At 42.0% G+C, this 22,669-nt stretch overlaps 1 protein-coding gene across 4 annotated transcripts in view; it reads left to right on the top strand.

Annotated features, from left to right (window-relative positions):
• Positions 1 to 20,182, top strand: part of usp7.S (ubiquitin specific peptidase 7 (herpes virus-associated) S homeolog) — a 59,140-nt gene extending 38,958 nt beyond the window's left edge. For all 4 annotated transcript variants that reach the window (XM_018237115.2, XM_018237113.2, XM_018237116.2 and 1 more), the window contains 10 exons: positions 7,492 to 7,645; positions 8,904 to 8,971; positions 11,080 to 11,188; positions 11,282 to 11,359; positions 11,732 to 11,832; positions 12,190 to 12,289; positions 13,618 to 13,737; positions 15,163 to 15,234; positions 18,664 to 18,754; positions 19,570 to 20,182. In XM_018237115.2, coding sequence (XP_018092604.1) covers positions 7,492 to 7,645; positions 8,904 to 8,971; positions 11,080 to 11,188; positions 11,282 to 11,359; positions 11,732 to 11,832; positions 12,190 to 12,289; positions 13,618 to 13,737; positions 15,163 to 15,234; positions 18,664 to 18,754; positions 19,570 to 19,676 — 1,000 coding nt within the window. In that variant the 3' untranslated portion in view covers positions 19,677 to 20,182. The remainder of the gene's footprint in view (positions 1 to 7,491; positions 7,646 to 8,903; positions 8,972 to 11,079; positions 11,189 to 11,281; positions 11,360 to 11,731; positions 11,833 to 12,189; positions 12,290 to 13,617; positions 13,738 to 15,162; positions 15,235 to 18,663; positions 18,755 to 19,569) is intronic.
• Positions 20,183 to 22,669: the final 2,487 nt, after the last annotated feature.

Below are 22,669 nucleotides of genomic sequence, written 5' to 3'. Positions count from 1 at the left end.
TAACTCCCTCTTCCTTCCTTCTCCTTCGCGCCGACTGCTCACCACGCTGGCGCACTTCTGAGGGCTCGTAACTGCAGGGGGCCACAGGTCAGAGGAGGAGATCTCCCCACTGGACGCGCGCAAGTTAACCCTTCCATTTCCAGGGTACAGCGCATTACAGCCGTGCGCAATTAACCCTTCCATTGCCAGGGTTCAGCGCATTACAGCCCCAAACAGTACCATTACTACCATTCAGCAGGTAACTCAGACACCGCTATAATGGCAGAGGGTAAGTCAGGGGGACTTTTCCCTAGGGCAGGGGGGAGAGCACCAGCAAAAGCAGCAGCACAAATTACATATTTCACCTGCAAAAACTGCCAGGCTAAATAAAAGGAGGTCAAGGTGAGCCCCTCTGCAGGTCTTGCAAAAAGGGGGTGTCTTCTGATCCTACTCAGGTAGACAACCCTGATCCTGGTGACAGCACGGGGACTCCGGGGGGGACCCCCACTCCTGAGGTCTCTGCCCCAGACCCCTCCCCCGGACCCTCTACTGAGCCTCCAGCCCCCCTTTGGGCGCTTCAACTTTCTCAGTCCTTAGCTTCCTTACAGAATCTCCCATCCATTGCTGATACTCTAGGTAAAGCCTTGGCCAAGCTTGACCATAAATCCAGCGGCAAACGCAAAAGATCGGAGAAGTCCAAGGGTCACATTAGTACCCATACTCCGTCCGAGGATTCCGCCTCTGGAGGGGAATCCTCTCACTCCGACGGTGAATTGCCCCCTTCCGAGTTCTCTTCGGACGCAGAGGAGGTCAACGAGGAGTCCGCGGGCCGTGACGTTCAACATGACGTCGATCGCATTATTCAAGGGGTTACCGAGATTCTCAAGGTTACCCCTTCCACGGAATCTCAATCTCAATCATCCAGCTTGTTTAAGAGGCAACATAAGTCTTCCCTCTGTTTCCCCTCTCATGAACAACTTCTAAGCATTGTTCAGGAGGAATGGAACTTTCCAGAACGTAAATTTCAGGCTACTCGGAAATTTTCGAAATCCTATCCCTTCTCTAGGGATCTGGTGGACAGATGGTCCTTGCCTCCAACTGTGGACGCCCCGGTCTCCAGACTTTCGAAGTCCACGACACTACCCGTTACCGATGCGGCGGCCTTTAAGGATCCGTCCGACAGACGTCTCGAGGGGTTCCTCAAGGCTGTCTACTCTTCCGCGGGTTCTACCCTTCGTCCCGTGCTAGCTTCGGCCTGGGTGGCCAGAGCCATCCAAGCATGGGCAGAATCTATTTTTTCCGATCTGCAGGATGGCGTTCCCAGGGTCGACCTTATAGAATCCGTACGTTCTCTAGCTGAAGCCTCAGCCTACCTGTCCGACGCTACCCTGGACACGGCTCAAATTACCGCTCGCACTTCGGCCCTTGCTGTGGCGGCACGTCGAACTCTATGGCTAAAAAATTGGGCCGCCGACACTAGCTCCAAGAAGTCCCTCACTTCTCTTCCGTTCAAGGGTCAACGACTGTTTGGTGAGGAGCTCGAGAAAATTATCTCTCAGGCCACCGGGGGTAAGAGCACCTTTCTCCCACAGTCTAAGAACAAGTCTTCTACTCCGCCTCGCCGTAGCAGATTTTTTCGGGGTCAACCTACCCGATTCTCCAGAAGATACAGTCCCTCCGGGCGTTCCAATTTTCGCTCCAAACCAGCTGACAAAGGACGTCCGGCTTGGAAATCCAACAAGTTCCACAACAAGTCTTCTGCCGATAAATCCGCCTCGGGCTGACGGGGCACCCCCTCCGGGATCGCAGCAGTCCTTCGGGGGCAGACTACTGCAATTCCGGGAGGTCTGGCTCCGGCACTCTTCAGACGCCTGGGTGAACGAAATCGTATCGGAAGGTTATCATCTGGACTTCTCTTCTCTCCCTCCTCGAAAATTTCTCATGTCCAGAGTTCCCACCAGTGCGACCAAGGCCATGGCCTTTCTAGATTGTGTCCACCAGATGGAACGGAGTGGCGTCATCACTCCAGTACCTCCTCCGGAGACATTCTCAGGGTTCTACTCCAATTTGTTCCTGGTCCCCAAACGCGACGGCTCCTTCAGGCCGGTACTGGACCTCAAATTTCTCAACAAATTCATCAGGTCTGTCAAGTTCAAGATGGAAACCCTTCGATCCGTCATCCGGGGGATGTAACGAGATCAGTGGCTGATGTCCCTGGACATCAAAGACGCCTATCTCCACGTACCGATCTGGCCTCCTCACCACCAGTATCTGAGGTTTGCCTTCAAAAATCGGCACTATCAGTTTGTGGCTCTTCCCTTCGGCCTGTCTTCAGCCCCCAGGGTCTTCACCAAACTCATGGCGGTGACCGCGGCAGCCCTGCGACTCCAGGGCATCTCCGTGACGCCTTACTTGGACGATCTGCTCCTGAAGGCCAGGACGAAAGACAAGAGCGAACGGGATCTTCAGAAAGCCATTGCCTTACTTCAGGACTTCGGCTGGACCATCAATTGGAAGAAGTCCAACTTGCTTCCCTGTCACAGGATGATTTTTCTGGGACTCGAGTTCAACACTCGCTCAGAAAGAGTGAGTCTTCCTCCGGACAAACAGGAGAAGATCAGAACTCGAGTGCAATCCTTACTTCAGACCCCCAAACCCTCCATACATCTCCTTATGAAGGTTCTCGGTCTCATGGTTTCATCGATCGAGGCGGTCCCCTTTGCACAACTGCATCTTCGCCCGCTTCAAGCCAACATTCTGGCCGCCTGGAAGGGAGGTCCGTTATCGCAGAGAATCTCCCTTCTCAACTCGACGAGGGAGTCTCTTCTTTGGTGGCTCACGCCGACCAACCTGTCCGAGGGTCAGTCCTGGGCGACCCCAGACTGGTTAGTGATAACTACGGATGCCAGTCTCCAGGGCTGGGGCGCAACGTGGGACAATCGGTCAGCACAAGGGCTATGGGCCCCCGAGGAGTCCAAACTCTCCATCAACGTTCTGGAGCTAAGAGCGGTAAAACTGTCTCTCCGACACTGGTCGCCCCATCTTCAGTCCCGGGCCGTACGGGTGCAAAGCGACAACTCCACCACCGTCGCATACATCAACAGGCAAGGCGGGACCCGCAGCAAGGCCGCCTTGGCGGAGGTTCAGCAGATACTGCACTGGGCGGAAGCCAGCTCGGTTAAACTTTCCGCCATTCACATCCCGGGAGTGGACAACACCAGCGCCGACTTCCTCAGTCGACACCTTCTGGAACCGGGAGAATGGGAGCTTCACCCGGACACGTTCGCGGAAATCGTGGACCACTGGGGTCTACCGGAGATCGACTTGATGGCGTCCAGAGTCAACCGCAAAGTACCCGCCTTCTTCGCCCGCTCCCGCGATCCTCTGGCAGTGGGAATAGACGCCATGACTCAGACCTGGCGATTCGACCTCGCCTATGTCTTCCCTCCTCTTCCCATGCTACCTCGGGTGCTGAAGAAGATGCGGCAGTCTCACATCACGGCCATCGTCATAGCCCCCTTCTGGCCCCGGCGCACTTGGTTCTCGGATCTTCAGGAGATGTCCGTAGCCCGGCCTCTGCGTCTCTCCCCGAGACCCGACCTACTACTTCAGGGTCCCATCGTCCATCACAACCCGGGCCTTTTCGCTTTGACGGGATGGCTATTGAGGCAGCCATCTGGAGACGACAGGGGATAGCAGAGGATGTCATCGCCACCATGTTGAAGTCCCGCAAATCCACGTCTTCGAAGGCCTACCACAGGGTTTGGCGGAACTATTGGACCTGGTGCAGGGAGACCTCTGTCCCCTCAGCGGATTCTTCCTTCATGGACTGTGTCATCCCTCGAGTTTTATCCTTTCTCCAACGGGGTCTGCAGCTGGGCCTGAAACTCAGCTCCTTAAAAGTGCAGGTTTCGGCACTGTCTGTCTTACTCCAATCCCGTCTGGCCATGGATGACGCGGTCCACACCTTCCTCCAAGGGGTGGCTCACGTTGCTCCTCCTTTCCGTTCTCCGACTCCTGGTTGGGACCTCAACCTTGTCCTGGACGCCCTTCTGGATCCTCCCTTCGAACCGCTTGGAACGGTCTCAGAGGACTGGCTTACTCGGAAGGTCGTTTTCCTTGTGGCAATCTCCTCTGCCAGGAGGGTTTCGGAACTCGGCGCCTTGTCATGTGATCCGGCCTTCCTTGTTCTTCACAAGGACAAGGCTGTCCTGCGCACTGTCCCGTCGTTTCTCCCCAAAGTGGTGACTTCTTTCCACATCAATCAGGAGATCGTCGTACCATCCCTGTGTCCGAATCCCAAAAATGACAAGGAACGCAGGCTTCACGCCTTGGATGTCGTCAGAGCCCTCCGTTGGTATCTGGAAAGGTCCAAGTCTTTCCGGCGTTCGCAGTCCCTGTTTATTCTGCACTCGGGGACTCGAAGGGGATTGGCGGCGTCTAAGGTGTCCATTGCCCGATGGATCAGAGAGACCGTTGAGAAGGCCTACGTTTCCAAGGGTCGTACTCCCCCGGCAGGTCTTCGGGCTCACTCAACAAGGTCGGTGGCTGCCTCCTGGGCATGGCGGAATTCAGCTTCTTTGGACCAGATCTGCAGAGCGGCCACCTGGTCTTCCGTACACACATTTACAAAATTCTATTGTCTCGATACCTTTTCCTCAGCCGAAGCTGCCTTTGGCCGGAAGGTACTGCATTCGGTGGTACAGTGAGGTGTCTTTATCTCGCTCCCACCCTGTTTCTTTTGTTGGGGCTGCTTTGTTAAGTCCCCATCTGTCCCTGTGTCCCCCTTGAGACGACAGAGAAAACAGGATTTTTGATACTCACCGTTAAATCTGTTTCTCTGTAGTCGATAAGGGGGACACAGGGCTTCCCGCCCTTCAGCGAGTTGGACCGGTTGGTCCTCAAGTGAAAAGTTTTCCTGTTTACCAGTTCTGCATTGTTTGCTTATTACTTGCAGTCTCTTTGTTACTAACTGAATGGTTTAGTTCTAGGTTGGGTTAAGCCATGGTATTGGCACGCCCCCTTTTTCTTTTTTATTCTAAGTGTCCTGCCTCCTAGAGGGTTGAGCTTAACCCCATCTGTCCCTGTGTCCCCCTTATCGACTACAGAGAAACAGATTTAACGGTGAGTATCAAAAATCCTGTTTTTCGTTCGATCAGAAAATTGTTAGGAAGCCCTTCCCCATAGGCTAACATTGATGTTCGGTAGGTTTTAGGTGGTGAAGTACTTGGTCGAAGTTTTTTTAGACAGACAGTACTTCGACTATCGAATAGTCGAACGATTTTTAGTTCGAATCGTTCGATTCAAAGTCGTAGTCGAAGTAGCCAAAAAAAAAACATTCGAAATTCAAAATATTTTTTCTTCTTTTCCTTCACTCGAGCTAAGTAAATGTGCCCCTGTGTGACATTTTGAAATTTTTTTGCATTCTTCACGAACTCGCAAATCTTGCGTGATCTGATGGCAACTCAATATGTTGGCATGTTCAGTTGGCTCATGTGTCTCTCTGGTGCCATACCAGCACTCTCCTGCTTGCCATCTAAACACCACTCTGCTCCTCGGTACCACATAGCTTGCTAGCAGAGCTCTTCAGAGTGCTACCCGACACCCGTCCACTCTCCACCCGAGTGCTAGGCACCATATCTTCTCCAGTTGTCTTCTGGATCCATGACTGCCGCAGGGGGACACAGCTTTGTAGTGGTAGGCAGGCGTTTCTCCTCAGACCATGAAAACGCAGGCACACCCATTCACTTCTATACTACATATCCTCCACCCTGTGCTGTGCAGTTATCAGGCGAACACCTTGGCAGTCCCTTGAGTCTGAGTCTTCCACTCAGGTGGTGTGGTGTTCCGCATCACTTTCACATTAACCAGGATAACACGCTTCCTTCATTCTGTCCCCAATCATGGACACCTGGGAAGTCTCCCTTCACTCCCTAGATCCAGTCAGAGCACTAAAGTTCTGCCTAGACTGCTCCAAAGAATTTAGAAATTGTTCCTCGCTTTTCATTTTCTATTCTGGCAGCAAGAAGGGTTCTCCGGCCTCCATTTCCTGATACCCCCTTTTTTCCCTACAAGGATGCTGCCATATTTGTGCAGCAGGAGTCTGTTAGCATTAGAAACTCTGACAAGTTGAGAAGGTGCAGTTAGGTTGACAAAAAAGTCAGGTTTAGGAACTTCAAGTGACCATTACTTACAAAAGCAGAACTATCAGCTTTCAACATGACCTATAGGTAACTTTTCATGTAGATTCATATTTAAACATTTTTTTTACTGTCAGTATCACTTTAAATCCTTTTCACTGGTTGTGTCTTTGGGACACAGGGCCTCCTTCCTAAAAGTGGCCAGTCTGGTTCCTCTGAAAGGGTAGACTTAGCCTTTATATCAGTGATCCCCAACCAGTAGCTCATGAGCAACATGTTGCTCTCCAACCCCTTGGATGTTGCTCCCACTGGCCTCAAACCAGGAGCTTATTTTTGAATTCCTGGCTTGGAGGCAAGTTTTGGTTGTATAAATACCAGGGGTACTGCCAAACAGCCTTAATGTAGGTTGACAGTCCACTATGGCCAATCACAGCACTTTCTTTGGCACCCCAAGAACATTTCTCATGCTACTGTTGCTTCACAACTGCTTTTACTTCTGAATGTTGCTCACGGGTCCAAAACGTTGGGGATCCCTACTGTATATAGTTATTGTGAGGCAATTGAGTTGCATATCACCTTCGTTGTTAGTTAAAACTGACTTCCTCCTACAGCTAACGGGTATAGTAAAAGGGGGAGGGGCCTCTTGTCACTCTGTTCTTCTAGTGTCCTGCCTCCTACTGATAGATGCTACACCCCATTGTCCCTGTGTCCCACAGACTGCTACAGAGAAAAGGATTTAAGGGTGACTAACACAATCTCCTTTTCACTGGTCCATAATCCTGCCAGTAAATCCTGCTCGGCACAGTGTTCTGATTTCCACTATAATCAGCATTGATCAAAACTCTGTTTGCTTGTGTGGCCTGAATCAAACTTTTAAATACAGTCCAGTGGAGACCTTTCTGCCATGCTTACAGTTTGTTTAGCATTTAAAGGAGAAGTAATATAATTCTTTCCTGAACATACTGATCCCAAGACTTTGGACCTGCTTTTGAACTGGCCCTTTACCCCTGCCTTAAGCTTTAGGCTTACTACAGAAGTCTTGTGGCTACATCACAGTGGGAACTGGTCTGTGATGCTGTGCTGTTTACCCATGTACCATCAGATATTGTAAGGATAGCTTCAAACAGGATGCTGAAAGTAATAAATCAATTCCGCGTCCTGCTCAAATACAAGTATGATTGATTGAAACTTTAAATACTGGTGTTTGGGAAACGGCTAGTCGACACTAACTTGCTTTTTTTACTTATTAATATGGTTAAACTGAAGAATGCTAAAACAGCAGCTAATTAAAAAAGTGATGGTTCCTTTGAGCTGTTCTTGTTCTGTTACTTTGTGTCTTATTTTTCTAAGCAGTCCTTTATTTGTTGCACAGGGATGACCCAGAAAATGACAGCAGCGAATTGCCAACCGCAAAGGAATACTTTAGAGACCTTTACCACCGCGTAGATGTTATTTTCTGTGACAAAACGATTCCCAATGACCCAGGATTTGTTGTAACATTATCAAATAGAATGAACTACTCACATGTATGTAAAGACTAAACATTTAACTTTATACGATTTCACACTGTGTGGGCGGTGGGTTTTTATTTGTTTTTGCATATATTGTCCTATATTTTCAAGTAAATAATACTACATTTGAAAAAAACATAAAAATGTTGACAACATGACATCTCCTACTGTGTAAATAACAGGAAATAAAAGGAATTGTTCAGTGTAAAAATAAAAACTGGGTAAATAGGCTGTGCAAAATTTAAAAATGTTTCTAATAGCCCAAAATGTTATGTATAAAGGCTGGAGTGACTGGATGTCTAACATAATAGCCAGAACACTACTTCCTGCTCTGCAGCTCTCTTGGTTTCCATTGATTGGTCACCAGGCAGTAACCAATCCGTGACTTGAGGGGGGCACATGGGTCATAACTATTTGCTTTTGAATCTGAGCTGAATGCTGAGGATCAATTGCAAACTCGCTGAACAGTTATGTCCCATGTGGCTCCCCTTGAAGTGCCTGACTAACTCTGAGTTAGAGAGCTGCAAAGCAGGAAGTTGCATTCTATTCTGTTATGTTAGACATCCAGTCACTCCAGCCTTTATACATTACATTTTTGGCTAACTAACTATATTGGAAACATTTTTTAATTTGCACAGCCTGTTTACCCAGTTTTTATTTTTACACTGAGCTGTTCCTTTAAAGAATGAAGGTTGGACAAGCACGTTCCCATGGCATTCCATTGATCTAATGACACACTGTAAGCTCACACTTCTCAAAAGCAGTTACTCTGTAAATCTGTACCCCACTACCATCTGCCTAATGGTTCTCTCCCTAATGACAAGCATGCCAAGGGGAATAAACCTCAATTCATACCCTGGAAAAAAAATCCAGGTTGCCTGGTAATCTGCCCTGCAGTTTCAAGCAACCTACAGAAGAGAATAATAACTATAATATAGTAAAGGGAAGCTTGGAACACAAGAAAATAATAGAGGGTAGAACAGTATTGATAACAAAATGGGGAGAAGAATGAAAAATAAATGAGTATAAAGATGAGTTTAAAAGAAAATGGCATAGGAAATGAGAGACAAAATACAAAGAGAAATAGTACAGTTCACATGTGAACAGAACCATAATTCTAAATCAGAGACATGGACCATTTATTTTTCAATTTAACTTATTTCTAGTTTGATTGATGGATCCCAGCCTTCTTTTTAATGATGCTGGTCTATAAATTGCAAAGTATTATTTATAAGGTATATATTGCTGATATTGATGTGCACTTTTTATACAGGTTGCAAAGACTGTTGCACAGAGACTTAACACTGACCCAATGCTTCTACAGTTCTTCAAATCTCAAGGGTAAGTGTAAATAAAAGCAAAATTAACAAATATCTCACTGCTATCAAATGTAGATCTACATGCCACTGAATTGGAATAGATGCCACACGACTCCAGCAGTTTAAACTTTTGATCTACCAATGACATACAGTTTGTGTTCTTCCCTGAAAAATACATTCATGCTTTATAAATCACTAGGGTTTCATAAAAAGTTATTTCCCTTCCATGATAAGCTAATATGGCTGGAAAAATGCTGTTTAGTAAAAGATTGAACAGCACCACCAACTCTTCAAGTAATTAAAAAGCCTTTATTTGTGCTTTTGTGGGCATCACTGCAACGGTAAAAGATAAAGACATGGATCATAATTAAAAAACTGTATAATTAATTTAATATTAAAAAGACTACTCAAATCATCTAAAAATGCAATTTTTAGATGATTTGAATAGTCTTTTTAATATTAAATTAATTATACAGTTTTTTAATTGTGATCCATGTCTTTATCTTTTACAGATGCACTATGTGATTTACATCGTGCCAAGCATTCACCTATAAGTATCACTTGTTTGTTGTATTGTTGATTGTTAATTGACACTATATTATGATTTATTGCAGATGGTCTTTTGTTTTTTTGTAAAAATAGCTTATACACAATATTGACCACTAGATGATGTTAAAGAGTATAAAGTGTTGTACTCAGAATTGGCCAGTAAGCTTGATAAAAGGCCGCATGGTCTGAAACGTTGCTGTGATGCCCACAAAAGCACAAATAAAGGCTTTTTAATTGCTTGAAGAGTTGGTGGTGCAGTTCAATCTTTTACTACACCGTTTGCCAATGGGAAGTGGCCATTGTAGAACGGGCACCATCTCCAAAGAATACTGAGAATCGATGTGCTGACTACTCTTTTCCTATGGAAAAATGCTGTTAACAAATGGGCCTACACTAAAGAACTTATAGCGGTTTACCTTTACATAATAATGCCCTATCCTCATAATGCCATTTTTTTTACATAAATATTGATAGCATTGATTTTTTTTTTTATTGCAAAATATATGAAATCCATGACACGAGTGTACTTCTGATTATTGCTAAGTGGTCTAATATTTTTCTCTGTGTTTAAATCTGCCACAGTAAACTCCACGCAGTACATCAAAATCTATGAAAAATGAGGGAGGTTCTCTGGCTGTTTTCCATGCCATTCTTTTCTGTTTTCTAAAATTGCATCTTTAAAAAGCTAAATATTCTTTGCTGCTGTCTGAAACCCAATTATTGTCATTTGGAATCAACCCTAGTGATTTTATTTGAGAATATTGTGAAAATTTGCAGCGCTTGAACCTTTTTTCTTTAATACCCATTTTCCGAAAGTGAGGCAGTGGGGAATTTAGTGCAAGTTGATGCCAAATTATTTAGTGATATATCTAGAATTTTTGATGGCACAATGCAATTAATTACTTCTGTTTTCAGGCAGAGAAATAAACATTCACATAAGTTCAGTAAAATAAAAAAAAATCCATATTTACAATGTCACAATAATGCACATTGCTTTTTGGCAAGAGTAACCACTTTTTGTTGCAAATAAAGTCTCCATTGAATGGCTGATGTGGACAGTTTGACACTAATCTGTCTATATTAAAGACTTGACCAAATGTAAGTTGGCAGAAAATGAATGTGTTGGGGTTGAGCACAAGAATCTAAGAATTTATATCCTGGACAGGATCTGTTATCTGGAAACCTGTTATCCAGAAAGCTCCAAATTACTCAAAGGCCATCTCTCATAGACCCCATTATAATCAAATGGTTAAATTTTTAAAAAATGATTTCCTTCTAGTAATGAAACAGTGCCTTGTACTTGATCCAAACTACAATATAATTAATACTTATTCGGAACAAAACCAGCCAATGGGGTTTGATCAATGTTTAAATGAGTTGCTAGTAGACTTAAGGTATGAAGATCCAAATTACGCAAAGATCCATTATCCGGAAAACCCCAGGCCCTGAGCATTCTGGATAACAGGTCCCACACCTGTACATTGAGGCTTTATTTGACTATACACTTTCATCTCTCCTAAGGAAAGAAACGTTGATTGTGCATTTATGCTGCACTCTAAATAAAATTCCACACATTTCTAGTTACAGAGATGGCCCTGGAAACCCCCTTAGACATAACTATGAAGGTACATTACGAGATCTTCTGCAATTCTTTAAGCCTCGGCAACCAAAGAAACTGTATTATCAGCAGGTAGGTTATTCCTAAACAAATGCTTATTATTTCCTTCTAGTACTAACTCTTAAATTGTAATGCTCATTTGTGTTTTTAATGTTTTTTTCACAGCTTAAAATGAAAATCACAGACTTTGAAAACAGGAGAAGCTTCAAGTGTGTTTGGCTTAATAGTCAGTTTAGGGAAGAGGTAAGTGGATAAGGATGTGTGAACTGTCAGGTAGTCGACACTCTAGCTAAAGCATCTAAAAAAAAAATTTCAACCAAACTAGTAAATGCATAGGGGCAGATTTATCATAGGTCGAGGTGAATCTTCGAATTCAAAAAATTCGAATCTCGAGCAATTTTTTGTGTATTTTGACTAGGGAATAGTCCAAATGTGATTCGAATTTGGGAAAAAAAGTTTTTAAAATTCGAAATTCGACCCTTGATAAATATGTCCCCTAATATCTTTTTCCACCAACTGTAATCAACAGTCATGCTGGGTTTTTTTTTGGTTTTTTTACTACTAAAATTTTTTTTTTGAAAATTTAAACTTTTTCCGTCTCTGTTGAATCTTTAGGAAGTAACACTATATCCAGACAAACACGGTTGTGTACGGGATCTTTTAGAAGAATGTAAGAGAGCCGTTGAATTATCTGAGAAAGGATCGGGTAAATTAAGGTAATTAGTTGTTTTCAAAATCATTTTTAAAGGTTTCAAAGATGGCTCCTTCCACCCCAGGCTCCATCAACTAACAGAAACCCAACTGAACATTATATATGAACATTATATATGAACATTATATATGTTTGCACCATCGTTGCACAGTATCACGGGCAGTAGAAGCTCAAGTGTCCAAGTTCCCTGTGTTAACATTTGTATTGGTGCTTCTGTGTTTTGCAACAAAATGAGCAGATATTTATTTAAAGGACCCTTCACATACCTACTACAGTATATCTTCCAATTTGTTTTCAACTAAATCTTTTTTTGAAAAATTACTGTTTTGAGTACATATTCTAATTCTATAATTTCTTTTAGGCTGTTAGAAATTGTAAGTTACAAAATAATTGGGGTTCATCAGGAAGACGAGCTGTTAGAATGTTTATCACCTGCAACAAGTCGGACATTTCGAATAGAGGTGAGAACAGCATTGTTCTTAAAGGGATCCTGTCATCGGAAAACATGTTTTTTTCATAACGCATCAGTTAATAGTGCTACTCCAGCAGTCTTATACACTGAAATCCATTTCTCAAAAGAGCAAACAGATTTTTTTATATTCAATTTTGAAATCTGACATGGGGCTAGACATTTTGTCAATTTCCCAGCTGCCCCTGGTTATGTGACTTGTGCCTGCACTTTAGGAGAGAATTGCTTTCTGGCAGGCTGCTGTTTTTCCTTCTGAATGTAACTGAATGTGTCTCAGTGGGACATGGGTTTTTACTATTGAGTGTTGTTCTTAGATCTACCAGGCAGCTGTTATCTTGTGTTAGGGAGCTGTTATCTGGTTACCTTCCCATTGTTCTTTTGTTTGGCTGCTGGGGGGAAAAAGGGAGGGGGTGATATCACTCCAACTTGCAGTAAAGAGGTATTGAAGTTTATCAGAGCATAAGTCACATGACTTGAGGCAGCTGGGAAATTGACAATATGTCTAGCCCCATGTCGGATTTCAAAATTGAATAAAAAAAAATCTGTTTGCTCTTTTGAGAAATGGATTTCAGCGCAGAATTCTGCTGGAGCAGCACTATTAACTGATTCATTTTGAAAAAAAATGTTTTTTCCCATGACAGTATCCCTTTAATGTTCATATGTGCTTGTGTGTGTGTATTTATAACCATATGTTAGGCACTTGTTTTTAATTTTAGGAATTTTTTCTTCCGGTCTTCTGGAATTGTAGCAAATTGTTTCTTAAATAGGACCTGTGTTGGAAAAGTTTATGCCTGTTTTTTTGTTTTGTCGTTTTTAATTTAAAAAATGAAAAACACTTTATTTTATCCTGTCATTAAGCAGAATTGCTTTATTTTTACCCTACTACTACTACTGTACTACGACTGTACCATGTAGTGAGGAGAGATTGGTTTAAAATATATAATATGCTGTTAAGGCAACATTGAGGTGCTTCAGTCTCCCGGTTTAGCTCAAGAAATAAAAATCATAGATTTAATTATTATTAAAAAGTCTGTGTGGCACAAGCCCTATTCATTGAAATCATGTTGCCAATTTAAGGGTTAAATATGGTGTCATTATTTGCCCATTACAAATATTTTTTGTCAGATAAGAAACTTTTCAAATCCAGAAAAGCTGCCCAACCCGAGGGTGCTACTAGTTAACTGTTCTTTTGTTTTTTAAGTGCTTCATTTTAGCAAGGTTGAAGGCAAATAGGCTTGTGTGTATATACTGCACCTTTAAAAAAAGGATCATCTTCAGTCTTGGTGACCATTTAACCACCGTGTTCTATTTCCATGGCAGGAAATTCCTCTGGATCAGGTAGAGATAGATAAAGAAAATGAAATGTTGATCACAGTGGCGCATTTTCACAAAGAGGTGTTTGGCACATTTGGAATCCCATTTTTGCTAAGGATACAACAGGTGAGTTTAGTGCTTACTTTAAAATCGAAATATATATCATTTTGTATCAAGTATGGAAAGTTTTGTGATCTATATTTTAGGTAGGAAAAGAATTTGTATGATTCATAGTTTACTATGCATAAATAACACTGGTTCTCTTCATATTTATACTCCTGTGGGAGATGTATGTGTATGTTATCTGCCTAATAGGTGCTCTTGGACTTATTAATGGAGTCATCTTTTGATGTCCCTGCAATGCAGAAGGGCTGTTGTTTATATGCACACAGAGGGACAATTCTTTCTATAGAAAGCTATGCCCTTGTACTTTTTAAAATACAATACACCTGTTTATTAAAATACTGTTCTGTCTTTATAGAAAAGTAATGGAATAAATTTGTATGTGTGCATACAGCTTCTGCACCAGCCCAAGGCAACCACAGCCCTTTAGCAGGGAAGATTTGTGCCTCCAAAGATGCCAAAGTAGCTCCCTATCTTCTTTTCTGCTGATTCACTGCACATGCTCTGTGCTGCTGTCACTTACTGAGCTTAGGGACCCACTCACACTATACAGTATACATAGACTATAAATGTCACAATATAAGGCTGATTAGTAATTAATACAGATAATTACTACATGGCAACATAGAAACCACTGCAATTGGCATTAGAATTTACTAATCAGCCCTGTAGCATCTGCTTATATTACAGACAAACCTAATTTTTTGCTTGATAATTTGCAACGACCCCTAAGCTCAGCTTCTCAACAGCTGCTCAGAGCCCACTGAGCATTTGAGTGTCGCAGACACTTTCCAAGATGGTGACCCCCGGTAACAAGTTTGAAGTCCTGAATCATTGCTGCTATTGACAAGCTGAAACTTTAGGCTGGTGCGATAGGTTCAGTTTTAGGGTTTAGTTCTCCTTTTAAGGGACGTGGAAGCCTTAAAAATTATAAATGTGTATATTGTTATGGCACTCTTACCCAGCTGTACCACATTGTTTTTTATAGTCCAAATCATCTTCTATTTCAAAGAACAGAAATTGCAAAACTATTCTCTCCCACCGCTGGCCGTTTTTTTCCAGCAATGCCATTGATGATTATAGTGTGTTTCCAGTCTGTGCGCACAAGCAATTTTTTCAAGATCACTGTTTTACCTATTCCTATTCATTTTTGAATAGCAAGTCATACATAGGCATCACAGGCTTAATCCCAAGTTAAATTCATATTGAGGGGGGCGAGCAACTTCCTTTTAGCTCATAGATCTGAAGTGTGATAACGAACTATACATCATTTATAAAGGCTAATACTATTACATTTAGTTGTGGAGTGTTTCCATAGAGGAGCTATATAAACCTTGTAATCGCACAAGCAGAAGTACTACTTAGTGTTTCCACCATCTGCTCTAATTATTATTATCTCTAACATCAGATTTTATTATCTTGTTTAAGGGTGAACCCTTCAGAGAGGTAATGAAGCGAATTCAAACTATGCTGGATATTCAAGAAAAGGAGTTCGAAAAGGTACAGTAAGAATTGTCAAGTAAAACCATTGTGCACTAACAAATTCAGTTTCCCGTGTGTTGATTGTAACCTTTAAATGGTCATGATTGTTACCAGTTTGGTAATTTTTCTGCATTATAGTTACAATTATTAAAATTATAGTTTAAAGGGATACTGTCATGGGAAAAAAAAACTTTTCAAAATGAATCAGTTAATAGTGCTGCTCCAGCAGAATTCTGCACTGAAATCCATTTCTCAAAAGAGCAAACAGATTTTTTTTTATATTCAATTTTGAAATCTGACATGGGGCTAGACATATTGTCAGTTTCCCAGCTGCCCCAAGTCATGTGACTTGAGCTCTGATAAACTTCAATCACTCTTTACTGCTGTACTGCAAGTAAGAGTGATATCACCCCCCTCCCTTTTTACTCCCAGCAGCCAAACAAAAGAACAATGGGAAGGTAACCAGATAGCAGCTCCCTAACACAAGATAACAGCTGCCTGGTAGATCTAAGAACAACACTCAATAGTAAAACCCATGTCCCACTGAGACACATTTAGTTACATTGAGAAGGATAAACAGCAGCCTGCCAGAAAGCATTTCTCTCCTAAAATGCAGGCACAAGTCACATGACTGGGGGCAGCTGGGAAATTGACAAAATGTCTAGCCCCATGTCAGATTTCCAAATTGAATATAAAAAAATCTGTTTGCTCTTTTGAGAAATGGATTTCAGTGCAGAATTCTGCTGGAGTAGCACTATTAACTGATGTGTTTTGAAAAAAACATGTTTTCTGATGACAGGATCCCTTTAAACATCTGAGTGAGCATGGCAGCTGTTTGAGATGTTGCAAATTAACTATTAACTCCATCCTTTAATTACTGATTGTTTTTTATTCCAAGCACCGTAGTGCGTGTATATCTTCATGCCATCAGATTTTTGTTCTTAGCTGAGAATATATTTTTTTTATGGTGAAAGTTGTTTTATTGCTAAGATGGGACCCAACAGTTACATTAAAATTTGCAGCAGCCCAAAGGACTTTCTATTAGAGTGCTGCACTGCCATATTGTCTGATTTTTCACCCAGAGCCTGTGTTGTCCTGGAACAGTGCATGTGCAGTATAATAAAGAGGGAAAAATGACTACTATACTGCACATTCACTGTATAGGTGTTCTAATGAAATGGAACCTCACCCACCACCCGTGAATTTAGGCTTTGTTGTCCTTTACAAGATCAAAATTAAAAAAAGATACATGTGTTAAGTACTGATAATTAATATCCATTCTATAATTTATAAGCAAACCCATAGTTCCATCTACTGCAGACTACAAATACATGAATGGGATCCATTATCCGGAAACCTGTTATCTAGAAAGCTCCAAATTACAGAAAGGCCTTCTTCCATAGACTCCATAAAATGATTTCCTTTTTCTCTGTAATAACAACACATACCTTGTACTTGATCCAAACTAAGATGGAATTAATCCTTATTGGAAGGAAAACCAGCCTAGTGGGTTTATTATTATTATGTTTACATGATTTTCTAGTAGATTTAAGGTATGAAGATCCAAATTACAGAAAGATTCATTATGCGTAAAGCCCCGGGTCCCCAGCATTTTGGATATCCGGTCCCATACCAGTATAATAAAATCCAAGCACAAGGCACTATTTACTCGGTTACATAGATGTAATTATAATTGGAAATTCCTGTCTGATCTTTTGATCTCCAGTAGTCCATTACAATTTAATGAGGAAAAAATAACCACTAATTCATATTGCTAGCAGTATACCCCCATGTTCAAAATGATTTCCATAAATAGAGCTTGTGCTGTACATTTTGCTTATTGTTCCTGACAAGTGTAGAGTTTATTTTATATTTAGCTAAACAGGGAAACCGGAAACCTAGGGCAGAGACACAGGTGGAGATTTGGGGATATTTAGTTGCCAAATCTGGCGACTAATCTCCCCGAACTGCCTTCCCGCCGGCTACAATCTAAATCGCCGGCAGGATGCCACTCGTTGCGCTTCGTTTTCCGTAGTCGCCCAAAGTTTCCTCGTGAGGCAACTTTGGAAAACGATGCGATCCGAGTGCCACCCCGATGCCGATTTAGATTGTAGCCTGGGAAAAGGCAGTCTGGGGTGATTAGTCGCCCAAAGAAGACGATTTGTCCCCGGGCGACTAATCTCCCCAAATCTCCATGTGTGACTCTGCCCTAAAGCTACTCATGTTTGGCCCCTGCAAGGTAGATAATTACCGGTACAACCACCTCCCTTTGCCATTTGTTCTGATTGTTTGTAAGAAGGAGTCCATTATCCAGGAGATTATCTGAGCGCTCGTAATCTAATTATCTACCTCAACATGCCAAACATGGTGTTTCTAGCCCCCGTTTCTGTAGTTTACCTACAGTGTCCATCACCTACATGTACTATACTACTTCAAGAATAGACCTTCAACTAGGGTTGCCACCTTTTCTGGAAAACAATACCGGCCTTCCTATATATTTATCTTTTTTCCCTATTAATAACATTGGGATCAGCCATCATGTTTACTGGCCAGGCCGGTAAAATACCAGCCAGGTGGCAACCCTACCTGCAACTGGCAAGTGTAGTGCCCTTGAATATGGTGTAAATGGGCTTTAGAACTGAGAGGAACTTCAGTTCACTCTGCTGCTCAAATATGTGCTAATAATCCAAACAAATTCAATCTGTTGCTTGGCTAAAAAGTTGCACTTTCTAGTCTAGTTTTGGGAACCTACACATTGTGACTGTTACACAACCCTTCCTATATCAGCTTGTGCTTTATATTGAGTTATAGCCACATTTTCTGAGGTGCAAAGGTCTAAATGTTAGCAGTGTTTTCTGTTAATTTGGTAGGAATTACAGGTTGTCAAAATATCAGGAGGTGTTTTTAAAAACATATTTCATTAAAGGAATTGTTCAGTATAAAAATAAAAACTAGGTAAATAGGCTGTGCAAAATAAAAAATGTTTCTAATGCAGTTAGTTAGGCAAAAATGTAATGTATAAAGGCTGGAGTGACTGGATGTCTAACATAATAGCCAGAACACTACTTCCTGCTTTTCAGCTCTCTTGGTTTACCAGGCAGTAACCAATCGATGACTTGAAGGGTCATAACGGTTGCTTTTGAATCTGAGCTGAATGCTGAGGATCAATTACAAACTCACTGAACAGAAAGAAATGTACCATGTGGCCCCCCTTCAAGTCACTGACTAACTCAGAGTTAGAGAGCTGAAAAGCAGGAAGTAGTGTTCTGGCTATTATAGTAGAAATCGGGTCACTCCAGCCTTTCTACATTACCTTTTTGGCTAACTAACTATATTAGAAACATTTTTTATTTTGCACAGCCAATCTATTTACCCAGTTTTTATCTTTACACTGAACCGTTCCTTTAAATGTACAAGCCACACTCTTAAAGTTCATTCTGATTTTAGTTCAAGTTTGCCATTGTAATGATGGGTCGGCACCAATACATAAACGAAGAGGACTACGAAGTGAGTCTAAAGGACTTTGAGCCCCAGCCTGGTAAGTAACAGTGGTCTTTTTCTGATTAACATATTATTATTATTATTATTATTAGGAATTATTTCCAGAGCTGTGTAATAAGCTGAGGATTTTGTACAAGTGCTGTAGTTGATTTTTAGTTTACTACTGCTTCTAGCCTATAGACTAAAGCCCTGCAGAGGTTTAAGATTTTGTGTGCTAACTTCCAACCCATAGCCTCTTCTTATTTGTAAAAATATTGCTGTCCAAGGCCTTATCTTTGTTGCAGGGGTCCGAATCAGGAATGCAAAAATATTGGAAACCACGTATTTATTTTCCAATAACTTTTAAACCATTGAGAGTGTTTAATGTACATTTCCTTTTATTGTACAAATCAAAGTAGGGCGTGGAGGATCCATTTCAATTGGATACATTTTTCAGTCGTTGAAAGTCGGCTTCACTTAACAGTTTTGACCCACAAACGATGATGCTTTTGCCACATGTAAAATCAGGGTCGGACTGGGGGGCTCACCAGGGTTGCTGTCCCAGGGCCCTCCTGCTGCGCTGCCACGTGTGTACGCATGCGCTCTATGTTTTTGCCACGATCGCCTGAAAAAGGAAGGTCGCAGCAGGAAGGAGAATCTGGGATATGGGCCGGCAGGGTCACAAGAGCCAGAGGCCCACTGGGTTTTTTCCCGGTGTCCCATCGGCCCAGTCCGACCCTGTGTAAAATCTATAGCTGAACCATCCTAGGTTTTAGTTCTGTTGACTTGAGGATGCTGGATTATAAAACACTGTCCTGTACGATTGGTACAGCCATTTTATCGGACTAACCATTTGAGTTTTTCTTTCCTTAGGTAACATGTCCCATCCCAGGCCCTGGCTAGGGCTTGACCACTTCAATAAGGCCCCAAAGAGAAGTCGCTACACTTACCTTGAGAAAGCAATTAAAATTCATAACTGACTCACCTAAGCAAGTTTATCCAAGTCAAGGGACAGTTAAGTGTGTGTGTGTGTGCACCTTTTTAACAACGCTAGAACTTTGGTACACGTGCACTATATTTGAAGTCTACGGCAAGAGGATTTGCTGCTGATGTTAATTTTATTTTGTTGAGGCTGTTCCGTTTGGCTTCTCTGTATCTATCGACTGCCGTTTTTTGAGGAAAATGAAGGTGTTTTTATAAAGCTTGAATGCCAATAAGATATTTTATGGTAACCCAAAAGCAAGACTTGTTGACAGGAGAAGGGGGTCATGAGTTCAGCTGAAGAAACGAATTCGGAACAACTGCTCCACGGAAGATTTTGTAGGATACGTAAGATGGCTGGCTGCCGGCCAACCCTGGTGTTATCATTCCACCATCATCGCAGCAAGTAACTTATGTTTACACTCAAGACAGGTTTCCTCCCTTCGAGATAAATGTGTGCATTTGTAAATGCGATCCTCACTTCAATAAATAGCAATCTATACTTCATTGTGTACATTGTTGCCACTTTTTTGGAAATCGCCACCACACAAATATCTTCTTACTGTCTCTCTACTTTGCTTCGGCCAAGACACGTTCTCCGTAAAATGTACAGCGCGGCCTGGTGGCAAATTAGAAAGACATCATTAGCATTGGCATAGCTTATATAAATATATACAGTATATATATATATGTCATACACAGACAGTTTGTGTACAGATGTATATTTTACTTCAAAACACACAGAGGGCATGCTCACTAGTGTTTAGCATAAGCATATGTTTGTACAAAAGCTACAGACCTGAAATAAAATTGTATATTTGATGGACGTGTACAAATTAACACTAGGAGGTTCATATTGTTCGGTGAGTCTGCAAGTCTTTCATTGATGTCGATATTCATTGTATGTAGTTATCTCATTGCCTTTTCCTCCTTGAAGATTATTATTATTTTGCCACCTCCTCCTTCCACTGGAAAATTTGAAACTAAAGGCAGCCGTGTCCAGTTTGAGTGCAGTAAATAGATTACAGCCATTCAACCCAATTTTACTTTTTTTTCCCCCTTGTTTATTATTTTGTTTTTCCTGTAGCAGCAGTGTACAACTCTACCTGTATATTGCCTTTTTTGCTGGAAAATGTTGTCTGTTGAATAAAATTTTCTATAAAATTGTCAGTGTGATATAAAAAAAAAAAAAAATGTGAGTGACCTACAGAGTTAAGGAACATTTATATCCATGGCCACAAGGAATAATGACGGGACAAATAGGTTTAGGTTGTAATGAATTGGTTTTTGCAGATATTTTTTTTCAATGAAAAAGTTTTTCGTTTTACCGTCACGTAATAGTGTTAATATTTAAGTATCTCCATATATGCTTCTAAATATGTAATGCACCGGTTTCAGTTGCTGGCATACGATTGAACTGACGCAGACAGGTTTGTTTAAATATAAGGGTAGGACTACATGGACGTTTTCGACGCGCTGCGACAAAACGCCTGTGACTAGTCGCATGCGACAGTAATAAGGTAAGAGAAAGAAATGTCGGATGAAGTCGCAGCGTCTGCATCAGACAGTCGCGTCACGTCGGACTTCGTCCAACATTTTTATCTCTTACCTTATTTCTGTCGCATGCGACTTGTCACAGCACGTCGGATCGCCTTAAAACTAAGCATGCACCGAATCCAGGATTCGGTTCGGAATTCGGCCTTTTTCAGCATGATTCGAATCATTCTTCCTGGCCGAACCGAATCCAATTCCTAATTTGCATATGCAAATTAGGGGCGGGAAGGGAAATCAGGTGACTTTTTGTCACAAAACAAGGACGTCTACGATGTTTTTCCCTTCTCACCCCTAATTTGCATATGCAAATTCAGATTCAGTATTCGGCCAAATCTTTCACAAAGGATTCGGGGTTCGGCCAAATCCAAAATAGTGGATTGGTGCATTGCTACTTAAAACGTCCATGTAGTCCTACCCTAAGACATTGAATAATCTTCAGCTATCCACTGGGAGTGAGCAGTTTCACATCTAAAGAAAAAAGATCATATTCATTAAAGGAAAATCGTCACTACAAACATTGTTTCTCTCATCTTGTAGGTTTTGTATTAAAATATATTAAAATTATTATTATTAACATGTATTTATATAGCGCCAACATATTGCGTAGCACTGTAAAGTAACTGATAATACAACTACATCACATGAATTACATACATAGAATATATGGAGTAACAAACATCACAATCAATACAGGTACAAAGAGGTGAGGAAGGCCCTATGCATACAGTCTAAAGGGAAGGGAGTAATACACAAGGTGTGGGAGTGGGCAAGATCGAAGTAAGTGGGTGAGAAATGTGGTGTTGTATTTGGTGTTGCGTTTGGTAGTTAAGCAGAGTGAGGGTAGGCTTCTCGAAAGAAGTGCGTTTTCAGAGATTTTTTGAAAGCAGAAAGGTTGGGAGAAAGTCGGACAGATCGTGGGAGAGCGTTCCAGAGGAGGGGTGCAGCCCTTCCAAAGTCTTGAATGCGAGCATGTGAGGAGGTAATGAGAGAAGAGTTGAGTAGCAGGTCAGTAGAGGAGCGAAGTAAGCGAGTGGGTGAGTATATAGAGATGAGTTCAGAGATGTAGGGTGGAGCAGAGTTGTGAAGTGCTTTGAAAGTCAGTGTCATTAATTTGAATTTGATTCTGAAAGGTAACGGAAGCCAGTGTAGGGATTGACAGAATGGCGAGGCAGAGGAGGAGCGGTTGCTGAGGTGTATGAGCCTCGCAGCAGTGTTCATTATGGACTGGAGAGGTGACAGTCTCTGGAGGGGGAGGCCAATTAAAAGAGTTACAGTAGTCTAGACGCGATATGATGAGAGAGTGAATAAGAATTTTGGCAGCGTCTTGGGTGATAAATGATCTATTTTGGATATGTTCCTTAGGTGGAAGTGACATGATTTAATAAGTGACTGGATATGAGGAGTGAATGACAGGGCAGAATCTAGGATAACCCCAAGG

The sequence above is a fragment of the Xenopus laevis genome, chromosome 9_10S (assembly GCF_017654675.1).
Source record: "Xenopus laevis strain J_2021 chromosome 9_10S, Xenopus_laevis_v10.1, whole genome shotgun sequence".
Classification (NCBI taxonomy): Eukaryota; Metazoa; Chordata; class Amphibia; order Anura; family Pipidae; genus Xenopus; species Xenopus laevis.
This window is presented reverse-complemented; position numbering and strand designations above follow the sequence as displayed.